The sequence below is a fragment of the Podarcis filfolensis genome (genome assembly GCF_964270895.1).
Source record: "Podarcis filfolensis genome assembly, contig: HAP1_SCAFFOLD_179, whole genome shotgun sequence".
In the NCBI taxonomy this organism is placed as follows: Eukaryota; Metazoa; Chordata; class Lepidosauria; order Squamata; family Lacertidae; genus Podarcis; species Podarcis filfolensis.
The window spans coordinates 1-20000 of NW_028149404.1; the positions used below are offsets into that span (position 1 = coordinate 1).

At 38.5% G+C, this 20000-nt stretch overlaps 1 protein-coding gene across 1 annotated transcript in view; it reads left to right on the forward strand.

Moving 5' to 3' along the window:
* Positions 1 to 7727: 7727 nt before the first annotated feature.
* LOC310755099 (protein PAXX-like) overlaps positions 7728 to 20000 on the forward strand; it is a gene marked incomplete at both ends in the record, with an annotated part of 47216 nt that continues 34943 nt past the window's right edge. The window contains one exon of the mRNA XM_083631784.1: positions 7728 to 7941. Within this exon, the coding sequence (XP_083487910.1) occupies positions 7728 to 7941 (214 nt within the window). The remainder of the gene's footprint in view (positions 7942 to 20000) is intronic.

Sequence of the window (20000 nt, forward strand, 5' to 3'; positions counted from 1 at the left end):
GGAGGAGAGAAGGAGGAGAGAAGGAGGAGAAGGAGGAGAGTTGGAGGAGAGAAGGCGGAAAGAAGGAGGAGAGAAGGAGGGAGAGAAGGAGGAGAGAAGGAGGAGAGAAGGCGGAAAGAAGGAGGAGAGAAGGAGGTCGGATGAGGAGAGAAGGAGGAGAGGAGGAGGAGAGAAGGAGGAGAGAAGGAGGAGAGAAGGAGGAGAGGAGGAGGAGAGAAGGAGGAGAGAAGGAGGAGAGAAGGAGGAGAGGAGGAGGAGAGAAGGAGGGAGAGAAGGAGGAGAGATTAGGAGAGAAGGAGGAGAGAAGAAGGAGAGAAGGAGGAGAGAAGGAGGAGAGAAGGAGGAGAGAAGGAGGAGAGATTGAGGAGAGAAGAAGGAGAGAAGGAGGAGAGAAGGAGGAGAGAAGGAGGAGAGAAGGAGGAGAGAAAGAAGGAGAGAAGGAGGAGAGAAGGAGGAGAGAAGGAGGAGGGAAGCAGGAGAGAATGAGGAGACAAGGAGGAGACAAGGAGGAGAGAAGGAGTTTGAATGAGGAGAGAAAGAGGAGAGGAGGAGGAGAGAAGAAGGAGAGAAGGAGGAGAGAAGGAGGAGAGAGGAGGTTGGATGAGGAGAGAAGGAGGAGAGAAGGAGGAGAGGAGGAGGAGAGAAGGAGGAGAGAAGGAGGAGAGAAGGAGAAGAGAAGGAGGTCGGATGAGGAGAGAAGGAGGAGAGAAGGAGGTCGGATGAGGAGAGAAGGAGGAGAGAAGGAGGAGAGAAGGAGGAGAGAAGGAGGAGAGAAGGAGGAGAGAAGGAGGAGAGAAGGAGGAGAGATTGAGGAGAGAAGGAGGAGAGAAGGAGGAGAGAAGGAGGAGAGAAGGAGGAGAGAAGGAGGTCGGATGAGGAGAGAAGGAGGAGGAGAAGGAGGAGAGAAGGAGGAGAGGAGGAGGAGAGAAGGAGAGAAGGAGGAGAGAAGGAGGTCGGATGAGTAGAGAAGGAGGAGAGAAGGAGGAGAGAAGGAGGTCGGATGAGGAGAGAAGGAGGAGAGAAGGAGGAGAGAAGGAGGAGAGAAGGAGGAGAGAAGGAGGAGAGGAGGAGGAGAGAAGGAGGTCGGATGAGGAGAGAAGGAGGAGAGAAGGAGGAGAGAAGGAGGAGAGAAGGAGGAGAGAAGAAGGAGGAGAGAAGGAGGAGAGAAGGAGGTCGGATGAGGAGAGAAGGAGGAGAGAAGGAGGAGAGAATGAGGAGAGAAGGAGGAGAGAAGGAGGAGAGAAGGAGGAGGGAAGGAGGAGAGAAGGAGGTCGGATGAGGAGAGAAGGAGGAGAGAAGGAGGAGAGAAGGAGGAGAGAAGGAGGAGAGAAGGAGGAGAGGAGGAGGAGAGAAGGAGGTCGGATGAGGAGAGAAGGAGGAGAGAAGGAGGAGAGAAGGAGGAGAGAAGGAGGAGAGAAGAAGGAGGAGAGAAGGAGGAGAGAAGGAGGTCGGATGAGGAGAGAAGGAGGAGAGAAGGAGGAGAGAATGAGGAGAGAAGGAGGAGAGAAGGAGGAGAGAAGGAGGAGAGAAGGAGGAGAGAAGGAGGTCGGATGAGGAGAGAAGGAGGAGAGAAGGAGGAGAGAAGGAGGAGAGAAGGAGGAGAGAAGGAGGAGAGGAGGAGGAGAGAAGGAGGTCGGATGAGGAGAGAAGGAGGAGAGAAGGAGGAGAGAAGGAGGAGAGAAGGAGGAGAGAAGAAGGAGGAGAGAAGGAGGAGAGAAGGAGGTCGGATGAGGAGAGAAGGAGGAGAGAAGGAGGAGAGAATGAGGAGAGAAGGAGGAGAGAAGGAGGAGAGAAGGAGGAGGGAAGGATAGGATAGGAGGATAGGATAGGAGGATAGAAGGGTAGGATAGGATAGGAAAGCAGGATGGGAGACAAGGTTAGAATAGGAGGGTAGGACACAATAGGAAAGACAGATAGGATAGGACAGAAGGATAGGATAGGATAGGATAGGAGGATAGGATACAATATATGATAGGAAACAAGGATCGGAGACAGGGATAGGATAGGAGGATAGAAGGGTAGGATAGGATAGGAAACCAGGATGGGAGACAAGGTTAGGATAGGAGGGTAGGATATAATAGGAAAGAAGGATAGGATAGGATAAGAAACAAGGATAGGAGACAGGGATAGGATAGTGTCTTTATTTTATGCTAAGCAGCGCCATCTGTGACGTCTGGCTCCGACAGGTAGTTCCTCTTTTTTTCCACTTTTGGGCCGTTAATATCCAATAAATAAATAAATAACAAAGCTTCGAGAAACATCTTTAAAAATAAGAAATAAAAAAATTGAATATTCTTGCCGCTGGAAAAGTTTGTGATCCCTTCTCTTGATCTCTCTTCCTCTTCTTCCTAACAAAAAGGCTTCTGGGTTGTTTTTTTGGACCAACGTCTATTTCGACATCTTTTTTCAACTCCTGACATCTCGTTTCCCAGAAACCCTTTTTTTATTTTTATTTCTTAAATAAATTTTTCTTAGGGTTTGACAAAAGGAAAAAGTCAGAATTTACAGAATAGAAAAAGAGAAACCACAGGTAAAAATGGACCATACAAAAAAGAAAACGCACCAAATACACAAAAAACAGCTAATTAAGGGGGGGAAAAGAAATTAAAAAGATAAAACAAATCCATTTTTCTCAAAATCCTCAAATTCGTATGCTTGTATCCTTGACCTCCTCACACCTCCCCCCTTTTGTGTTCCCATTTACATCCTTAATTCAGCAAATTCTTACCCTTTTTCTTAGAGTTTTACAAAAGGAAAAAGTCAGAATTTACAGAATAGAAAAAGAGAAACCACAGGTAAAAATGGACCATACAAAAAAGAAAACGCACCAAATACACAAAAAACAGCTAATTAAGAGAAAAAAAGAAATTAAAAAGATAAAACAAATCCATTTTTCTCAAAATCCTCAAATTCGTATGCTTGTATCCTTGACCTCCTCACACCTCCCCCCTTTTGTGTTCCCATTTACATCCTTAATTCAGCAAATTCTTACCCTTTTTCTTAGAGTTTTACAAAAGGAAAAAGTCAGAATTTACAGAATAGAAAAAGAGAAACCACAGGTAAAAATGGACCATACAAAAAAGAAAACGCACCGAATACACAAAAAACAGCTAATTAAGGGGGAAAAAAGAAATTAAAAAGATAAAACAAATCCATTTCAGGTTGGGAGCAAAAGGTCACACTGACCATACAAATGATAGAATACAATCAATCAAGGTTGCAAAAACACTGTGCCTCCCATTAAACTTGAGCCACATCTTCCTAAGGTTAAAAAGGCAAGAGCTAATACAAACAGCAGCTGGCTAGGGAAGAGGTCTCTCTCTCTCTCTGGGGCTGCTTTGAAGCTTCGGGGAGTTTGGAGAGCTTGGAGAACCTAGCTTTTATAAAGTTCCTTTTTACTTAAGACAAGATCTTTGCTTCTAAAAATCTATATATGTTATGTATGTAAATATATTGGCTTAAATGTAATTATGCAAAGGATTTAGAAAGTAAGAAATCATAGAATCATAGAAGAGTTGGAATAGACCACGAGGGCCATTGGGTCCGGACCCCTGCCAGACAGAGAGACGCCATCGGAGCACTCCTGACATATGGTTGTCAAGTCTCTGCTTAATGACCTCCAAAGAAGGAGATCTTTCATTGATAATGTGTGGAAAGATGAAATGTTAGTTAAGGCGCCTAGTCTAGGGCAAAAGGTTATCTGGTAATTAAGGTGCCTTGTAGAGGTTAATGGCTGTTTGCCAATTATAAATAGAAGGAAATATAGCTCTTTGTCTCCCATAAAAGGTAATAGGAAATGGGTGTATCTTTTATGATTGGTTCTAGCGAACAGCCAATAGGAATTTTAACCAGGCTGATTGGACAGAGGCAGCCAAAGGAGGAGCAAGGGGGCTGAGCTGAGGGAATATAAGTGCTGGCCATAATGACAGGAGGCCAGGCCAGAGCTTGGTAACCATATACCACTGTGCCTCACATTTATTTGTCTGACAAATAAATTATTATTTTAATTTCTCTATTGCTGCGTTGAATATTTCATTCCAGCTAAGCGTTAACCACAAGCAGGGTGCTACAATCTGTCTCCTGAGAAATCTCTATGTGGGACAAGAAGCTACAGTTAGAACTGGATCTGGAAGAACGGATTGGTTCAAAATTGGGAAAGGAGGACGACGAGGCTGTATATTGTCTCCCTGCTTATTTAACTTATATGCAGAATTCATCGTGCGAAAGGCTGGGCTGGATGAATCCCAAGCCAGAATTAAGATCGCCGGAAGAAATATCAACAACCTCAGATATGCAGATGACACAACCTTGATGGCAGAAAGTGAGGAGGAATTAAAGAACCTTTTAATGAGGGTGAAAGAGGAGAGCGCAAAATATGGTCCGAAGCTCAACGTCAAAAAAACGAAGATCGTGGCCACTGGTCCCATCACCTCCTGGCAAATAGAAGGGGAAGAAATGGAGGCAGTGAGAGATTTTACTTCTTGGGCTCCATGATCACTGCAGATGGTGACAGCAGCCACGAAATTAAAAGACGCTTGCTCCTTGGGTGAAAGGCAATGGCAAACCTAGACAGCATCTTAAAAAGTAGAGATATCACCTTGCCCACAAAGGTCCGTATAGTTATGAAAATGATTTATAGGTGGTACATGACCCCAGTCAAGCTTGCAAAAATTTATCATATGCCCAGTAATAAATGCTGGAAATGTAAGGAAACGGAAGGTACTTTCTACCACCTCTGGTGGACGTGCCCAAGGATCAAGGTCTTCTGGGAAATGATTTATAATGAAATGAAAAAGGTGCTTAAATGCACATTCGTGAAGAAACCAGAAGCCTTTCTCCTGGGCATGGTGGGCCAATTGGTGTCAAGGAAAGATAGGACGTTTTTTATGTATGCTACAACAGCAGCAAGAGTTCTTTTAGCAAAGTATTGGAAGACACAAGAACTACCCACGCTGGAAGAGTGGCAGACGAAAGTGATTGACTACATGGGACTGGCTGAGATGACTGGCAGAATCCGTGACCAAGGGAAAGAGACGGTGGAAGAAGATTGGAAGAAATTTAAAATCTATCTTAAGAACTGTTGTAAAATTAATGAGTGCTAAAATGTTTTGGGTCAGGTAAAATAGAATTGCAGCGATTAACAATTGGATATGAGAAATAAGATCTAAAGAAAGTGTTATATTGAAATCAGGGGATGCTGAAAAGATTGATAACAGGGATGCAGAAAGGGGAGGTATGGGGAAGTCGCTGAAAGAAGGTTCAAGAAAAGAAAGGTTAAGAAAGTATACGTGTTTATATGTTTGTATGTCTATGTATTGTGTTGTATTGTTTTGTATTATGTGTGGAAAAACCAATAAAAAATTTATTAAAAAAAAAAAAACAAAGGTCCGTATAGTTCAAGCTATGGTTTTCCCAGTAGTGATGTATGGAAGTGAGAGCTGGACCATAAAGAAGGCTGATCGCCGAAGAATTGATGCTTTTGAATTCTGGTGCTGGAGGAGACTCTTGAGAGTCCCATGGACTGCAAGAAGATCAAACCTCTCCATTCTGAAGGAAATCAGCCCTGAGTGCTCACTGGAAGGACAGATCCTGAAGCTGAGGCTCCAAGACTTTGGCCACCTCATGAGAAGAGAAGACTCCCTGGAAAAGACCCTGATGTTGGGAAAGATGGAGGGCACAAGGAGAAGGGGACGACAGAGGACGAGATGGTGGGACAGTGTTCTGGAAGCTACCAGCATGAGTTTCACCAAACTGCGGGAGGCAGTGGAAGACCGTCACATATGAAAAAACGACCCTTCTTTTTCTTTACCTTTCCAACCCTTGTTACACGTTTTGAACATTTTTGGCTAACTTTACGGGTGTAATATACCATTTTCGTCAGATTCTCCATGCAGGAAATTTCCTATTTCCATTCCGTACTTTTTTCCCAATCAGCCAACTGTATGTTATAACCGAAATCTCTGGCCCAATGTATCATAACCGACTTTATCTCCGACTTTATTTTATTATATATAATATAATAAAATAAAATAAATTTTTTTGCTGCAAAAAATCCTGTCCTATCTCCTGAAGGACAGGATTTTTTGCAGCAAAAAAATTATGTTATTATATTATATTATATTATATTATATTATATTATATTATATTATTATTTCATTTCATTTCATTTCATTTCTTTATTATTATATTATATTATATTATATTATATTATTATTTTATTTCATTTCATTTCATTTTATTTTATTATTTCCAATACTATTCCAACATTTGCAAGAAAAGCAACATTTTATTTGATTTCATTTCTTTATTTTATTTTATTTTATTATTTTATATATTATATTATTATATTATTATATTATATATTATTATATTATATTATATTATATTATATTATATTATATTATATTATATTATATTATATTATATTATTATTTCATTTCATTTCATTTCATTTCATTTTATATTTTATTTTATTTCATTTCATTTCATTTCACTTCATTTTATATTTTATTTTATTTTATTTTATTTTATTTTATTTTATTTTATTTTATTTTACTATTTCCAATACTATTCCAACATTTGCAAACGGACTTCCGTCTCGCGTTTTGCAACCTCTGGCACATTGGATTCCACATCTGCAAAATCTTTTTGCAGGCAAAAGCAGCCGAAATTCAATTGCAATCTCCCAGCTCCCCCTGCAGGCCGCTCTGTGCAAATCTCCCAGCAGCCCTTGCGGCCGGAGCAAAGGATTCTGGGCCTGGTAGTTTTGCAAGCGGCTTCCCGCTTTGCAACCCGATTGCATTTCTCCCTGTCGCTTTTTCTTGCAAAAAGATTTTGCAGATGTGGAATCCAATGTGCCAGAGGCTGCAAAATGGGAGACGGAAGTCCGTTTGCAAATGTGGGAATAGGATTGGAAATAATAAAATAAAATAAAATAAAATAAAATAAAATAAAATAAAATAAAATAAAATAATGAAATAATAAAATGAAATGAAATGAAATGAAATGAAATGAAATAATAAAATAATATAATATAATATAATATAATATAATATAATATAATATAATATAATATAATATAATATAATATAATTTTATTATTTCATTTCATTTCATTATTTTATTATTTTACTTTATTATATTATATTATATTATAATTTGCAGCAATCTGAATCCCTGTTGCTTTTGAGACGGAATGGGAGACGGAAGTCCGTTTGCAAACGTTGGAATAACGTTGGAAATAAAATAAAATAAAATAAAATTATTTTATTTTATTTTATTATTTCATTTCATTTCATTTAATTATTTTATTATTATATTATATTATATTATATTATATTATATTATATTATATTTTATTATATTATATTATATTATATTATAATTTGCAGCAATCTGAATCCCTGTTGCTTTTGAGACGGAATTGGAGACGGAAGTCCGTTTGCAAATGTTGGAATAGGATTGGAAATAAAATAAAATAAAATAAAATAAAATAAAATAAAATAAAATAAAATAAAATAAAAATAAAAAATAATAAATAATGAATAAAATAAAAATAAATAAATAAAATAAAATAAATAAATAAAAATAAATAAAAATAAATAAAAATAAAAATATAAAATAAAATAAAATAAAATAAAATGAAATATAAAATAAAACAAAACAAAACCTTTTTGCAAGCAAAAGCAGCAGAAATTCCCATTGCAATCTCCCAGCTCCCCCTGCAGGCCGCTCTGTGCAAATCTCCCAGCAGCCCTTTGGGGCCGGAGCAAAGGATTCTGGGCCTGGTAGTTTTGCAAGCGGCTTGCCGCTTTGCAACCCGATTGCATTTCTCCCTCGTTTGCAAATGGGAGGAACGGGGACCGTGCAATTGGTGCAAAGCGAAGGAGAGGATTATCTCTGCTTTTGCAGCAGCAAAAGCGACGGATCGCTCAGTTTCCAGTGAGTTGCAACGTGCAATTGGGAAAATTTGCAGCAAAATCAGCTGTTTTTTTGCAGCTTTGCAAACTTCCGGGTCTTTGCATGAAAAATTTCTGCACCTTTGCAAAGTCCTGGCTCTTTGCAATTGCAGATTATTCCAGTCCCCGCTGCAAATGATTTTATAATCTGCTTTGTTTGATTTTATTTTTATTTTCCCCTCTGCTTTGGCACGTTTTCTGCTGTTTGCCATAAAAAGCAACCGTTGCAAATGCAGATCATTGCAAAGAATTGTATTCTCTGCTTTTGCAAACTGGTTCCCCCGTTGCAAATCATTTTATCTTCTGCTTTTGCACATTTTCTGTTGTTTGCAAGAAAAAGCAACCGTTGCAAATGCAGATCATTGCAAAGAATTGTATTCTCTGCTTTTGCAAACTGGTTCCCCCGTTGCAAATCATTTTATCTTCTGCTTTTGCACATTTTCTGCTGTTTGCAATAAGAAGTGACAGTTGCAATTGGAGATTATTGCAAATAATTTTATTTTCCACATTTGCAAACTTTCTGCTGTTTGCAATAAGAAGCGATAGTTGCAATTGGAGATGATTGCAAATACTTTTATTTTCCACATTTGCAAACTTTCTGCTGTTTGCATTAAGAAGCGACGCTTGCAATTCGAGATGATTGCAAATCATTTTATTTTCCACATTTGCAAACTTTCTGCCGTTTGCATTAAGAAGCGACGCTTGCAATTGGAGATGATTGCAAATAATTTTATTTTCCACATTTGCAAACTTCCTGCTGTTTGCAATTGCAGATTATTCCAGTCCCCACTGCAAAGGATTTTATAATCTGCTTTTGCTTTATTTTATTTTTATTTTCCCCTCTGCTTTTGCACGTTTTCTGCTGCTTGCCATAAAAAGCAACCGTTGCAATTGGAGATTATTGCAAAGAATTGTATTCTCTGCTTTTGCAAACTGGTTTCCCCGTTGCAAATCATTTGATTCTGAGCATTTGCAAACCTTCGGCTGTTTGCAATAAAAGCAAACACCCATTGCAAATAATTTTATCTTCTGCTTTTGCACATTTTCTGTTGTTTGCAATAAAAAGCAACGCTTGCAATCAGAAACGTTTATTCGGCGCATTTGCAAACCTTCTGCTGTTTGCAATAAAAAGCAAAGGGAGATTATGATTCTGCACCTTTGCAAACGTCCCGCTTTTTGCAAGAAAAAGCGACGCTTGCAATCAGAAACAATTATTCTGCCCCTTTGCAGAATTCCTGCAATTTGCAATAAAAAGCGGCGGTTGCAGTCGGAGATCATTGCAGCCATTTCTGCATTAAATGTTATTCTCTGCATTTGCAAACTTTCCGCTGTTTGCAATAAAAAGCAGCGCTTGCAATTGAATTTTATTCTGCACATTTGTAAAACCTTCCGTGTTTGCAATAAAAAGCAACGGATGCAATTGGAGATTCTTGCAGCCGCCGTTGCATGAAATTTTATTTCCCGCAATTGCAAACTTTCTGCTGTTTGCATTAAGAAGCGACGCTTGCAATTGGAGATGATTGCAAATAATTTTATTTTCCGCATTTGCAAACTTCCTGCCGTTTGCATTAAGAAGCGACAGTTGCAATTGGAGATGATTGCAAATCATTTTATTTTCCCCATTTGCAAACTTTCTGCTGTTTGCATTAAGAAGCGACAGTTGCAATTGGAGATGATTGCAAATCATTTTATTTTCCGCATTTGCAAACTTTCTGCTGTTTGCAATAAGAAGCGACAGTTGAAATTTCCACCCCATTGCAAATAATTTTATTTTCCGCATTTGCTGTTTGCATTCAGAATCAACGGTTGCAATTGGAGATGATTGCAGTTCCTGTTGAAAATCATTTTATAATCTGCTTTTGCAGATTTCCCACTCTTTGCAATCAGAAGCAACAATTGTAACAGAAAATTCTTGCAGCCACTGTTGCGCAGAATTTTATTTCCTGCATTTGCAAACCTTCCGGCGCTTGCAATCGAAAGCAACGGTTGCACGGAAATCCATTCTGCACATTTGCAACCTTCTGCAGCTTTGCAAACTTCCGGCTGTTTGCAATCAGAAGCGACAGTTGCAATTGGCGATGATTGCAAATACTTTTATTTTCTGCTTTTGCAAACTTTCTGCTGTTTGCATTCAGAAGCAACAATATTGCAAATAATTGCATCCTCTGCTTTTGCACATTTCCCGCTGTTTGCATTAAGAAGCAACAATATTGCAAATCATTGCATCCTCTGCTTTTGCACATTTCCCGCTGTTTGCCTTAAGAAGCAACAATATTGCAAATCATTGCATCCTCTGCTTTTGCACATTTCCCGCTGTTTGCATTAAGAAGCAACAATATTGCAAATCATTGCGTCCTCTGCTTTTGCACATTTCCCGCTGTTTGCCTTAAGAAGCAACAATATTGCAAATCATTGCGTCCTCTGCTTTTGCACGTTTCCCGCTGTTTGCAATCAAAAGCGACGCTTGCAATTGGAGATGATTGCAAATAATTTTATTTTCCACATTTGCAAACTTTCTGCTGTTTGCATTAAGAATCAACGGTTGCAATTGGAGATGATTGCAAATCCTTTTATTTTCTGCTTTTGCAAACTTTCTGCTGTTTGCATTCAGAAGCAACAATATTGCAAATAATTGCGTCCTCTGCTTTTGCACATTTCCCGCTGTTTGCCTTAAGAAGCAACAATATTGCAAATCATTGCATCCTCTGCTTTTGCACATTTCCCGCTGTTTGCATTAAGAAGCAACAATATTGCAAATTATTGCGTCCTCTGCTTTTGCAAATTCCCCGCTGTTTGCATTAAGAAGCAACAATATTGCAAATCATTGCGTCCTCTGCTTTTGCACATTTGCCGCTGTTTGCAATCAAAAGCAATGGTTGCAATTGGAGATGATTGCAAATCCTTTTATTTTCCGCTTTTGCAAACTTTCTGCTGTTTGCATTAAGAAGCAGCAGTTGCAATTGGAGATGATTGCCGTCCGACTTGCATGGAAGTTTCTTCGCAAGAAGAAAAATAATTTATTTAAGAAGAAGAAGAATTTATTTGCAGTTTGCAATCAGAAGCGGCGATTACAATTGGAATTTTATTCTCCATATTTGCCAACTTCCCGCAACGGTTGCAATTGGAGATTAATTGCAGTCTCCATTGCAAATCGTTTTATTCTCCGCATTTGCAAACCTTCCGCTGTTTGCAATAAGAAGCGACGCTTGCAATTGGAGATGATTGCAAATCATTTTATTTTCCACATTTGCAAACTTTCTGCTGTTTGCAATAAGAAGCGACAGTTGCAATTGGAGATGATTGCAAATCATTTTATTTTCCACATTTGCAAACTTTCTGCTGTTTGCAATAAGAAGCGACAGTTGCAATGGGAGATGATTGCAAATCATTTTATTTTCCGCATTTGCAAACTTTCTGCTGTTTGCAATAAGAAGCGACGCTTGCAATTGGAGATGATTGCAAATAATTTCATTTTCCCCATTTGCAAACTTCCTGCTGTTTGCAATTGCAGATTATTCCAGTTCCCACTGCAAATGATTTTATAATCCGCTTTTCTTTCGTTTTATTTTTATTTTCCCCTCTGCTTTTGCACATTTCCTGCTGTTTGCCATAAAAAGCAACCGTTGCAAATGCAGATGATTGCAAAGAATTGTATTCTCTGCTTTTGCAAACTGGTTTCCCCGTTGCAAATCATTTTATCTTCTGCTTTTGCACATTTTCTGTTGTTTGCAATAAAAAGCAACACTTGCAAATGCAGATTATTGCAAATCATTGTATTCTCTGCTTTTGCAAACTGGTTTCCCCGTTGCAAATCATTTTATCTTCTGCTTTTGCACATTTTCTGCTGTTTGCAATAAAAAGCAACGCTTGCAATCAGAAATTGTTATTCTGCGCATTTGCAAACCTTCTGCTGTTTGCAATAAAAAGCAGAGGGAGATTATTATTCTGCACCTTTGCAAACTTCCCGCTTTTTGCAAGAAAAAGCGACGCTTGCAATCAGAAATGATTATTCCGCCCCTTTGCAGAATTCCTGCAATTTGCAATAAAAAGCGGCGGTTGCAATCGGAGATGATTGCAGCCATTTCTGCATTAAATGTTATTCTCTGCATTTGCAAACTTTCCGCTGTTTGCAATAAAAAGCAGCGCTTGCAATCGAATTTTATTCTGCACATTTGTAAAACCTTCCATGTTTGCAATAAAAAGCAACGGATGCAATTGGAGATTCTTGCAGCCGCCGTTGCATGAAATTTTATTTCCCGCAATTGCAAACTTTCTGCTGTTTGCATTAAGAAGCGACGCTTGCAATTGGAGATGATTGCAAATAATTTTATTTTCCGCATTTGCAAACTTCCTGCCGTTTGCATTAAGAAGCGACAGTTGCAATTGGAGATGATTGCAAATCATTTTATTTTCCCCATTTGCAAACTTTCTGCTGTTTGCATTAAGAAGCGACAGTTGCAATTGGAGATGATTGCAAATCATTTTATTTTCCGCATTTGCAAACTTTCTGCTGTTTGCAATAAGAAGCGACAGTTGAAATTTCCACCCCATTGCAAATAATTTTATTTTCCGCATTTGCTGTTTGCATTCAGAATCAACGGTTGCAATTGGAGATGATTGCAGTTCCTGTTGAAAATCATTTTATAATCTGCTTTTGCAGATTTCCCACTCTTTGCAATCAGAAGCAACAATTGTAACAGAAAATTCTTGCAGCCACTGTTGCGCAGAATTTTATTTCCTGCATTTGCAAACCTTCCGGCGCTTGCAATCGAAAGCAACGGTTGCACGGAAATCCATTCTGCACATTTGCAACCTTCTGCAGCTTTGCAAACTTCCGGCTGTTTGCAATCAGAAGCGACAGTTGCAATTGGCGATGATTGCAAATACTTTTATTTTCTGCTTTTGCAAACTTTCTGCTGTTTGCATTCAGAAGCAACAATATTGCAAATAATTGCATCCTCTGCTTTTGCACATTTCCCGCTGTTTGCATTAAGAAGCAACAATATTGCAAATCATTGCATCCTCTGCTTTTGCACATTTCCCGCTGTTTGCATTAAGAAGCAACAATATTGCAAATAATTGCGTCCTCTGCTTTTGCACATTTCCCGCTGTTTGCCTTAAGAAGCAACAATATTGCAAATCATTGCATCCTCTGCTTTTGCACATTTCCCGCTGTTTGCATTAAGAAGCAACAATATTGCAAATTATTGCGTCCTCTGCTTTTGCAAATTCCCCGCTGTTTGCATTAAGAAGCAACAATATTGCAAATCATTGCGTCCTCTGCTTTTGCACATTTGCCGCTGTTTGCAATCAAAAGCAATGGTTGCAATTGGAGATGATTGCAAATCCTTTTATTTTCCGCTTTTGCAAACTTTCTGCTGTTTGCATTAAGAAGCAGCAGTTGCAATTGGAGATGATTGCTGTCCGACTTGCATGGAAGTTTCTTCGCAAGAAGAAAAATAATTTATTTAAGAAGAAGAAGAATTTATTTGCAGTTTGCAATCAGAAGCGGCGATTACAATTGGAATTTTATTCTCCATATTTGCCAACTTCCCGCAACGGTTGCAATTGGAGATTAATTGCAGTCTCCATTGCAAATCGTTTTATTCTCCGCATTTGCAAACCTTCCGCTGTTTGCAATAAGAAGCGACGCTTGCAATTGGAGATGATTGCAAATCATTTTATTTTCCACATTTGCAAACTTTCTGCTGTTTGCAATAAGAAGCGACAGTTGCAATTGGAGATGATTGCAAATCATTTTATTTTCCACATTTGCAAACTTTCTGCTGTTTGCAATAAGAAGCGACAGTTGCAATTGGAGATGATTGCAAATAATTTTATTTTCTGCTTCTGCAAACTTTCTGCTGTTTGCATTAAGAAGCGACAGTTGCAATTGGAGATTACTGCAAATAATTTTATTTTCCACATTTGCAAACTTCCTGCTGTTTGCAATTGCAGATTATTCCAGTCCCCACTGCAAAGGATTTTATAATCTGCTTTTGCTTTATTTTATTTTTATTTTCCCCTCTGCTTTTGCACATTTCCTGCTGTTTGCAATAAAAAGCAACCGTTGCAAATGCAGATGATTGCAAAGAATTGTATTCTCTGCTTTTGCAAACTGGTTCCCCCGTTGCAAATCATTTTATCTTCTGCTTTTGCACATTTTCTGTTGTTTGCAATAAAAAGCAACGCTTGCAATCGGAGATTATTTCAGCCATTTCTGCATTAAATGTTATTCTCTGCATTTGCAAACCTTCTGCTGTTTGCAATAAAAAGCAAAGGGAGATTATGATTCTGCACCTTTGCAAACTTCCCGCTTTTTGCAAGAAAAAGCGACGCTTGCAATCAGAAATGATTATTCTGCCGCTTTGCAGAATTCCTGCAATTTGCAATAAAAAGCGGCGGTTGCAATCGGAGATGATTTCAGCCATTTCTGCATTAAATGTTATTCTCTGCATTTGCAAACTTTCCGCTGTTTGCAATAAAAAGCAGCGCTTGCAATCGAATTTTATTCTGCACATTTGTAAAACCTTCCGTGTTTGCAATAAAAAGCAACGGATGCAATTGGAGATGATTGCAGCCGCCTTTGCATGGAATTTGATTTCCCGCAATTGCAAACTTTCTGGCGCTTGCAAACAGGATCAACGGTTGCAATGGGAGATGATTGCAGTCTCCGTTGCAAATCATTTTATTCTCCGCATTTTCAAACTTTCTGCTGTTTGCAATAAGAAGCGATAGTTGAAATTTCCACCCCATTGCAAATAATTTTATTTTCCGCATTTGCTGTTTGCATTAAGAATCAACGGTTGCAATTGGAGATGATTGCAGTTCCTGTTGGAAATCGTTTTATAATCTGCTTTTGCAGATTTCCCACTGTTTGCAATCGGAAGCAACAGTTGCAATAGAAAATTATTGCAGCCACTGTTGCGCACAATTTTATTTCCTGCATTTGCAAACCTTCCGGCGCTTGCAATCGAAAGCAACGGTTGCACGGAAATTCGTTCTGCACATTTGCAACCTTCTGCAGCTTTGCAAACTTCTGGCTGTTTGCAATCAGAAGCGACAGTTGCAATTGGAGATGATTGCAAATAATTTTATTTTCCACATTTCCAAACTTTCTGCTGTTTGCATTAAGAAGCAACAATATTGCAAATAATTGCGTCCTCTGCTTTTGCACGTTTTCCGCTGTTTGCAATCAAAAGCGACGCTTGCAATGGGAGATTATTGCAAATACTTTTATTTTCCGCTTTTGCAAACTTTCTGCTGTTTGCAATAAGAAGCGACAGTTGCAATTGGAGATGATTGCCGTCCGACTTGCATGGAAGTTTCTTTGCAAGAAGAAAAATAATTTATTGAAGAAGAAGAAGAATTTATTTGCAATAAGAAGCGGCGATTGCAATTGGAAATTACTTCAGCCATTCTTGCATGGGATTTATTCTCCATATTTGCCAAATTCCCGCAATGGTTGCAATGCGAGATTCTTGCAGTCTCCATTGCAAATCATTTTATTCTCCGCATTTGCAAACTTTCTGCTGTTTGCATTGAGAAGCGACAGTTGCAATTGGAGATGATTGCAAATAATTTTATTTTCCACATTTGCAAACTTCCTGCTGTTTGCAATAAGAAGCGACAGTTGCAATTGGAGATGATTGCAAATAATTTTATTTTCCGCAAGCTAATTATTGTTACATGTCCGTGGCAAATCATTTTATTCTGAGCATTTGCAAACTTTCTGCTGTTTGCATGAAAAAGCAGCAATTGCCATTGGAGATTATTTGCAAGAATTGGAATAAAAAGCAAGACTTGCATTCGAAAATTCTGCTTCCCATAATTTTATTTTCCACATTTGCAAACTTTCTGCTGTTTGCATTAAGAAGCGACAGTTGCAATTGGAGATGATTGCAAATAATTTTATTCTCCACATTTGCAAACTTCCGGCTGTTTGCAATCAGAAGCGACAGTTGCAATTGGAGATGATTGCAAATCCTTTTATTTTCTGTTTTTGCACATTTCCCGCTGTTTGCATTAAGAAGCAACAATATTGCAAATCATTGCATCCTCTGCTTTTGCACATTTCCCGCTGTTTGCATTAAGAAGCAACAATATTGCAAATCATTGCATCCTCTGCTTTTGCATATTTCCCGCTGTTTGCATTAAGAAGCAACAATATTGCAAATAATTGCGTCCTCTGCTTTTGCACGTTTCCCGCTGTTTGCATTAAGAAGCAACAATATTGCAAATAATTGCGTCCTCTGCTTTTGCACATTTCCCGCTGTTTGCAATAAGAAGCGACAGTTGCAATTGGAGATGATTGCCGTCCGACTTGCACGGAAGTTTCTTTGCAAGAAGAAAAATAATTTATTTAAGAAGAAGAAGAATTTATTTGCAGTTTGCAATCAGAAGCGGCGATTACAATTGGAATTTTATTCTCCATATTTGCCAACTTCCCGCAACGGTTGCAATTGGAGATTATTGCAGTCTCCGTTGCAAATCATTTTATTCTCCGCATTTGCAAACTTTCTTCTGTTTGCATTAAGAAGCGACAGTTGCAATTGGAGATGATTGCAAATACTTTTATTTTCCACATTTGCAAACTTTCTGCTGTTTGCAATAAGAAGCGACAGTTGCAATTGGAGATGATTGCAAATCATTTCATTTTCCCCATTTGCAAACTTCCTGCTGTTTGCAATTGCAGATTATTCCAGTCCCCGCTGCAAATGATTTTATAATCTGCTTTTGTTTCGTTTTATTTTTATTTTCCCCTCTGCTTTTCCACATTTCCTGCTGTTTGCAAGAAAAAGCAACCGTTGCAAATGCAGATCATTGCATAGAATTGTATTCTCTGCTTTTGCAAACTGGTTTCCCCGTTGCAAATCATTTTATCTTCTGCTTTTGCACATTTTCTGTTGTTTGCAATAAAAAGCAACACTTGCAAATGCAGATTATTGCAAATCATTGTATTCTCTGCTTTTGCAAACTGGTTTCCCCGTTGCAAATCATTTTATCTTCTGCTTTTGCACATTTTCTGTTGTTTGCAATAAAAAGCAACGCTTGCAATCAGAAATTTTTATTCTGCGCATTTGCAAACCTTCTGCTGTTTGCAATAAAAAGCAAAGGGAGATTATGATTCTGCACCTTTGCAAACGTCCCGCTTTTTGCAAGAAAAAGCGACGCTTGCAATCAGAAATGAATATTCTGCCGCTTTGCAAAATTCCCGCAATTTGCAATAAAAAGCGGCGGTTGCAATCGGAGATGATTGCAGCCATTTCTGCATTAAACGTTATTCTCTGCATTTGCAAACTTTCCGCTGTTTGCAATAAAAAGCAGCGCTTGCAATCGAATTTTATTCTGCACATTTGTAAAACCTTCCGTGTTTGCAATAAAAAGCAACGGATGCAATTGGAGATTCTTGCAGCCGCCGTTGCATGAAATTTTATTTCCCGCAATTGCAAACTTTCTGGCGCTTGCAAACAGGATCAACGGTTGCAATGGGAGATGATTGCAGTCTCCGTTGCAAATCATTTTATTCTCTGCATTTGCAAGCTTTCTGCTATTTGCAATAAGAAGAAACAGTTGAAATTTCCACCCCATTGCAAATAATTTTATTTTCCGCCTTTGCTGTTTGCATTAAGAATCAACGGTTGCAATTGGAGATGATTGCAGTTCCTGTTGGAAATCGTTTTATAATCTGCTTTTGCAGATTTCCCACTCTTTGCAATCAGAAGCAACAATTGTAACAGAAAATTATTGCAGCCACTGTTGCACAGAATTTTATTTCCTGCATTTGCAAACCTTCCGGCGCTTGCAATCGAAAGCAACGGTTGCACGGAAATCTATTCTGCACATTTGCAACGTTCTGCAGCTTTGCAAACTTCCGGCTGTTTGCAATCAGAAGCGACAGTTGCAATTGGAGATGATTGCAAATAATTTTATTTTCTGCTTTTGCAAACTTTCTGCTGTTTGCATTCAGAAGCAACAATATTGCAAATCATTGCATCCTCTGCTTTTGCACATTTCCCGCTGTTTGCATTAAGAAGCAACAATATTGCAAATAATTGCGTCCTCTGCTTTTGCACATTTCCCGCTGTTTGCCTTAAGAAGCAACAATATTGCAAATCATTGCATCCTCTGCTTTTGCACATTTCCCGCTGTTTGCCTTAAGAAGCAACAATATTGCAAATCATTGCATCCTCTGCTTTTGCACATTTCCCGCTGTTTGCATTAAGAAGCAACAATATTGCAAATAATTGCATCCTCTGCTTTTGCACATTTCCCGCTGTTTGCATTAAGAAGCAACAATATTGCAAATAATTGCGTCCTCTGCTTTTGCACATTTCCCGCTGTTTGCATTAAGAAGCAACAATATTGCAAATAATTGCGTCCTCTGCTTTTGCACATTTCCCGCTGTTTGCCTTAAGAAGCGACAATATTGCAAATAATTGCGTCCTCTGCTTTTGCACGTTTCCCGCTGTTTGCAATCAAAAGCGACGCTTGCAATGGGAGATTATTGCAAATACTTTTATTTTCCGCTTTTGCAAACTTTCTGCTGTTTGCAATAAGAAGCGACAGTTGCAATTGGAGATGATTGCCGTCCGACTTGCACGGAAGTTTCTTTGCAAGAAGAAAAATAATTTATTTAAGAAGAAGAAGAATTTATTTGCAATAAGAAGCGGCGATTGCAATTGGAAATCACTTCAGACATTGTTGCATGGGATTTTATTCTCCATATTTGCCAACTTCCCGCAACGGTTGCAATTGGAGATTATTGCAAATAATTTTATTTTCCACATTTGCAAACTTTCTGCTGTTTGCAATAAGAAGCAACAATATTGCAAATCATTGCATCCTCTGCTTTTGCACGTTTCCCGCTGTTTGCAATCAAAAGCGACGCTTGCAATGGGAGATGATTGCAAATACTTTTATTTTCCGCTTTTGCAAACTTTCTGCTGTTTGCAATAAGAAGCAACAGTTGCAATTGGAGATGATTGCCGTCCAACTTGCATGGAAGTTTCTTTGCAAGAAGAAAAATAATTTATTTAAGAAGAAGAAGAATTTATTTGCAGTTTGCAATCAGAAGCGGCGATTACAATTGGAATTTTATTCTCCATATTTGCCAACTTCCCGCAACGGTTGCAATTGCAGATTATTCCAGTCCCCGCTGCAAATGATTTTATAATCTGCTTTTTTTTTCATTTTATTTTTATTTCCCCCTCTGCTTTTGCACATTTCCTGCTGTTTGCCATAAAAAGCAACCGTTGCAAATGCAGATGATTGCAAATAATTGTATTCTCTGCTTTTGAAAACTGGCTTCCCGGTTGCAAATCATTTGATTCTGAGCATTTGCAAACCTTCCGCTGCTTGCATCAAAAGCCATGCTTGCCATTGGAAATCATTGCATGAAATTTTATTTTCCACATTTGCAAACTTTCTGCTGTTTGCATGAAGAAGCGATGCTTGCAATTGGAGATGATTGCAAATAATTTTATTTTCCGCATTTGCAAACTTTCCGCTGTTTGCATTAAGAAGCGACAGTTGCAATTGGAGGTTATTGCAAATAATTTTATTTTCTGCTTTTGCAAACTTATTACTAACACAATTATTGCAGCTCTTGTTGCGTTCAAAGTTATTTTCCTCATCTGCAAACTTTCCGCTGTTTGCAATCAGAAATGATTGCTAATTATTGCTAATTATTTTTACATATCCGTGGCCAATAATTTCATTCTGAGCATTTGCAAACTTATTATTAACGCAATTATTGCGTTCAAAGTTATTTTCCTCATCGGCCAACTTTTCGCTGTTTGCAATCGGAAGCGGCTGCTGCAATCAGAAATGATTGCTAATTATTGCTAATTATTGTTCCATGTCCGCGGCCAATCGTTTTATTCTGAGCATTTGCAAACTTTCTGCTGTTTGCATTAAAAAGCAGCAATTGCAATGGGAGATTATTGCAAATAATTTTATTTTCCACATTTGCAAACTTCCTGCTGTTTGCATTAAGCACAGAATATTATTATTATTATTATTATTATTATTATTAATTTT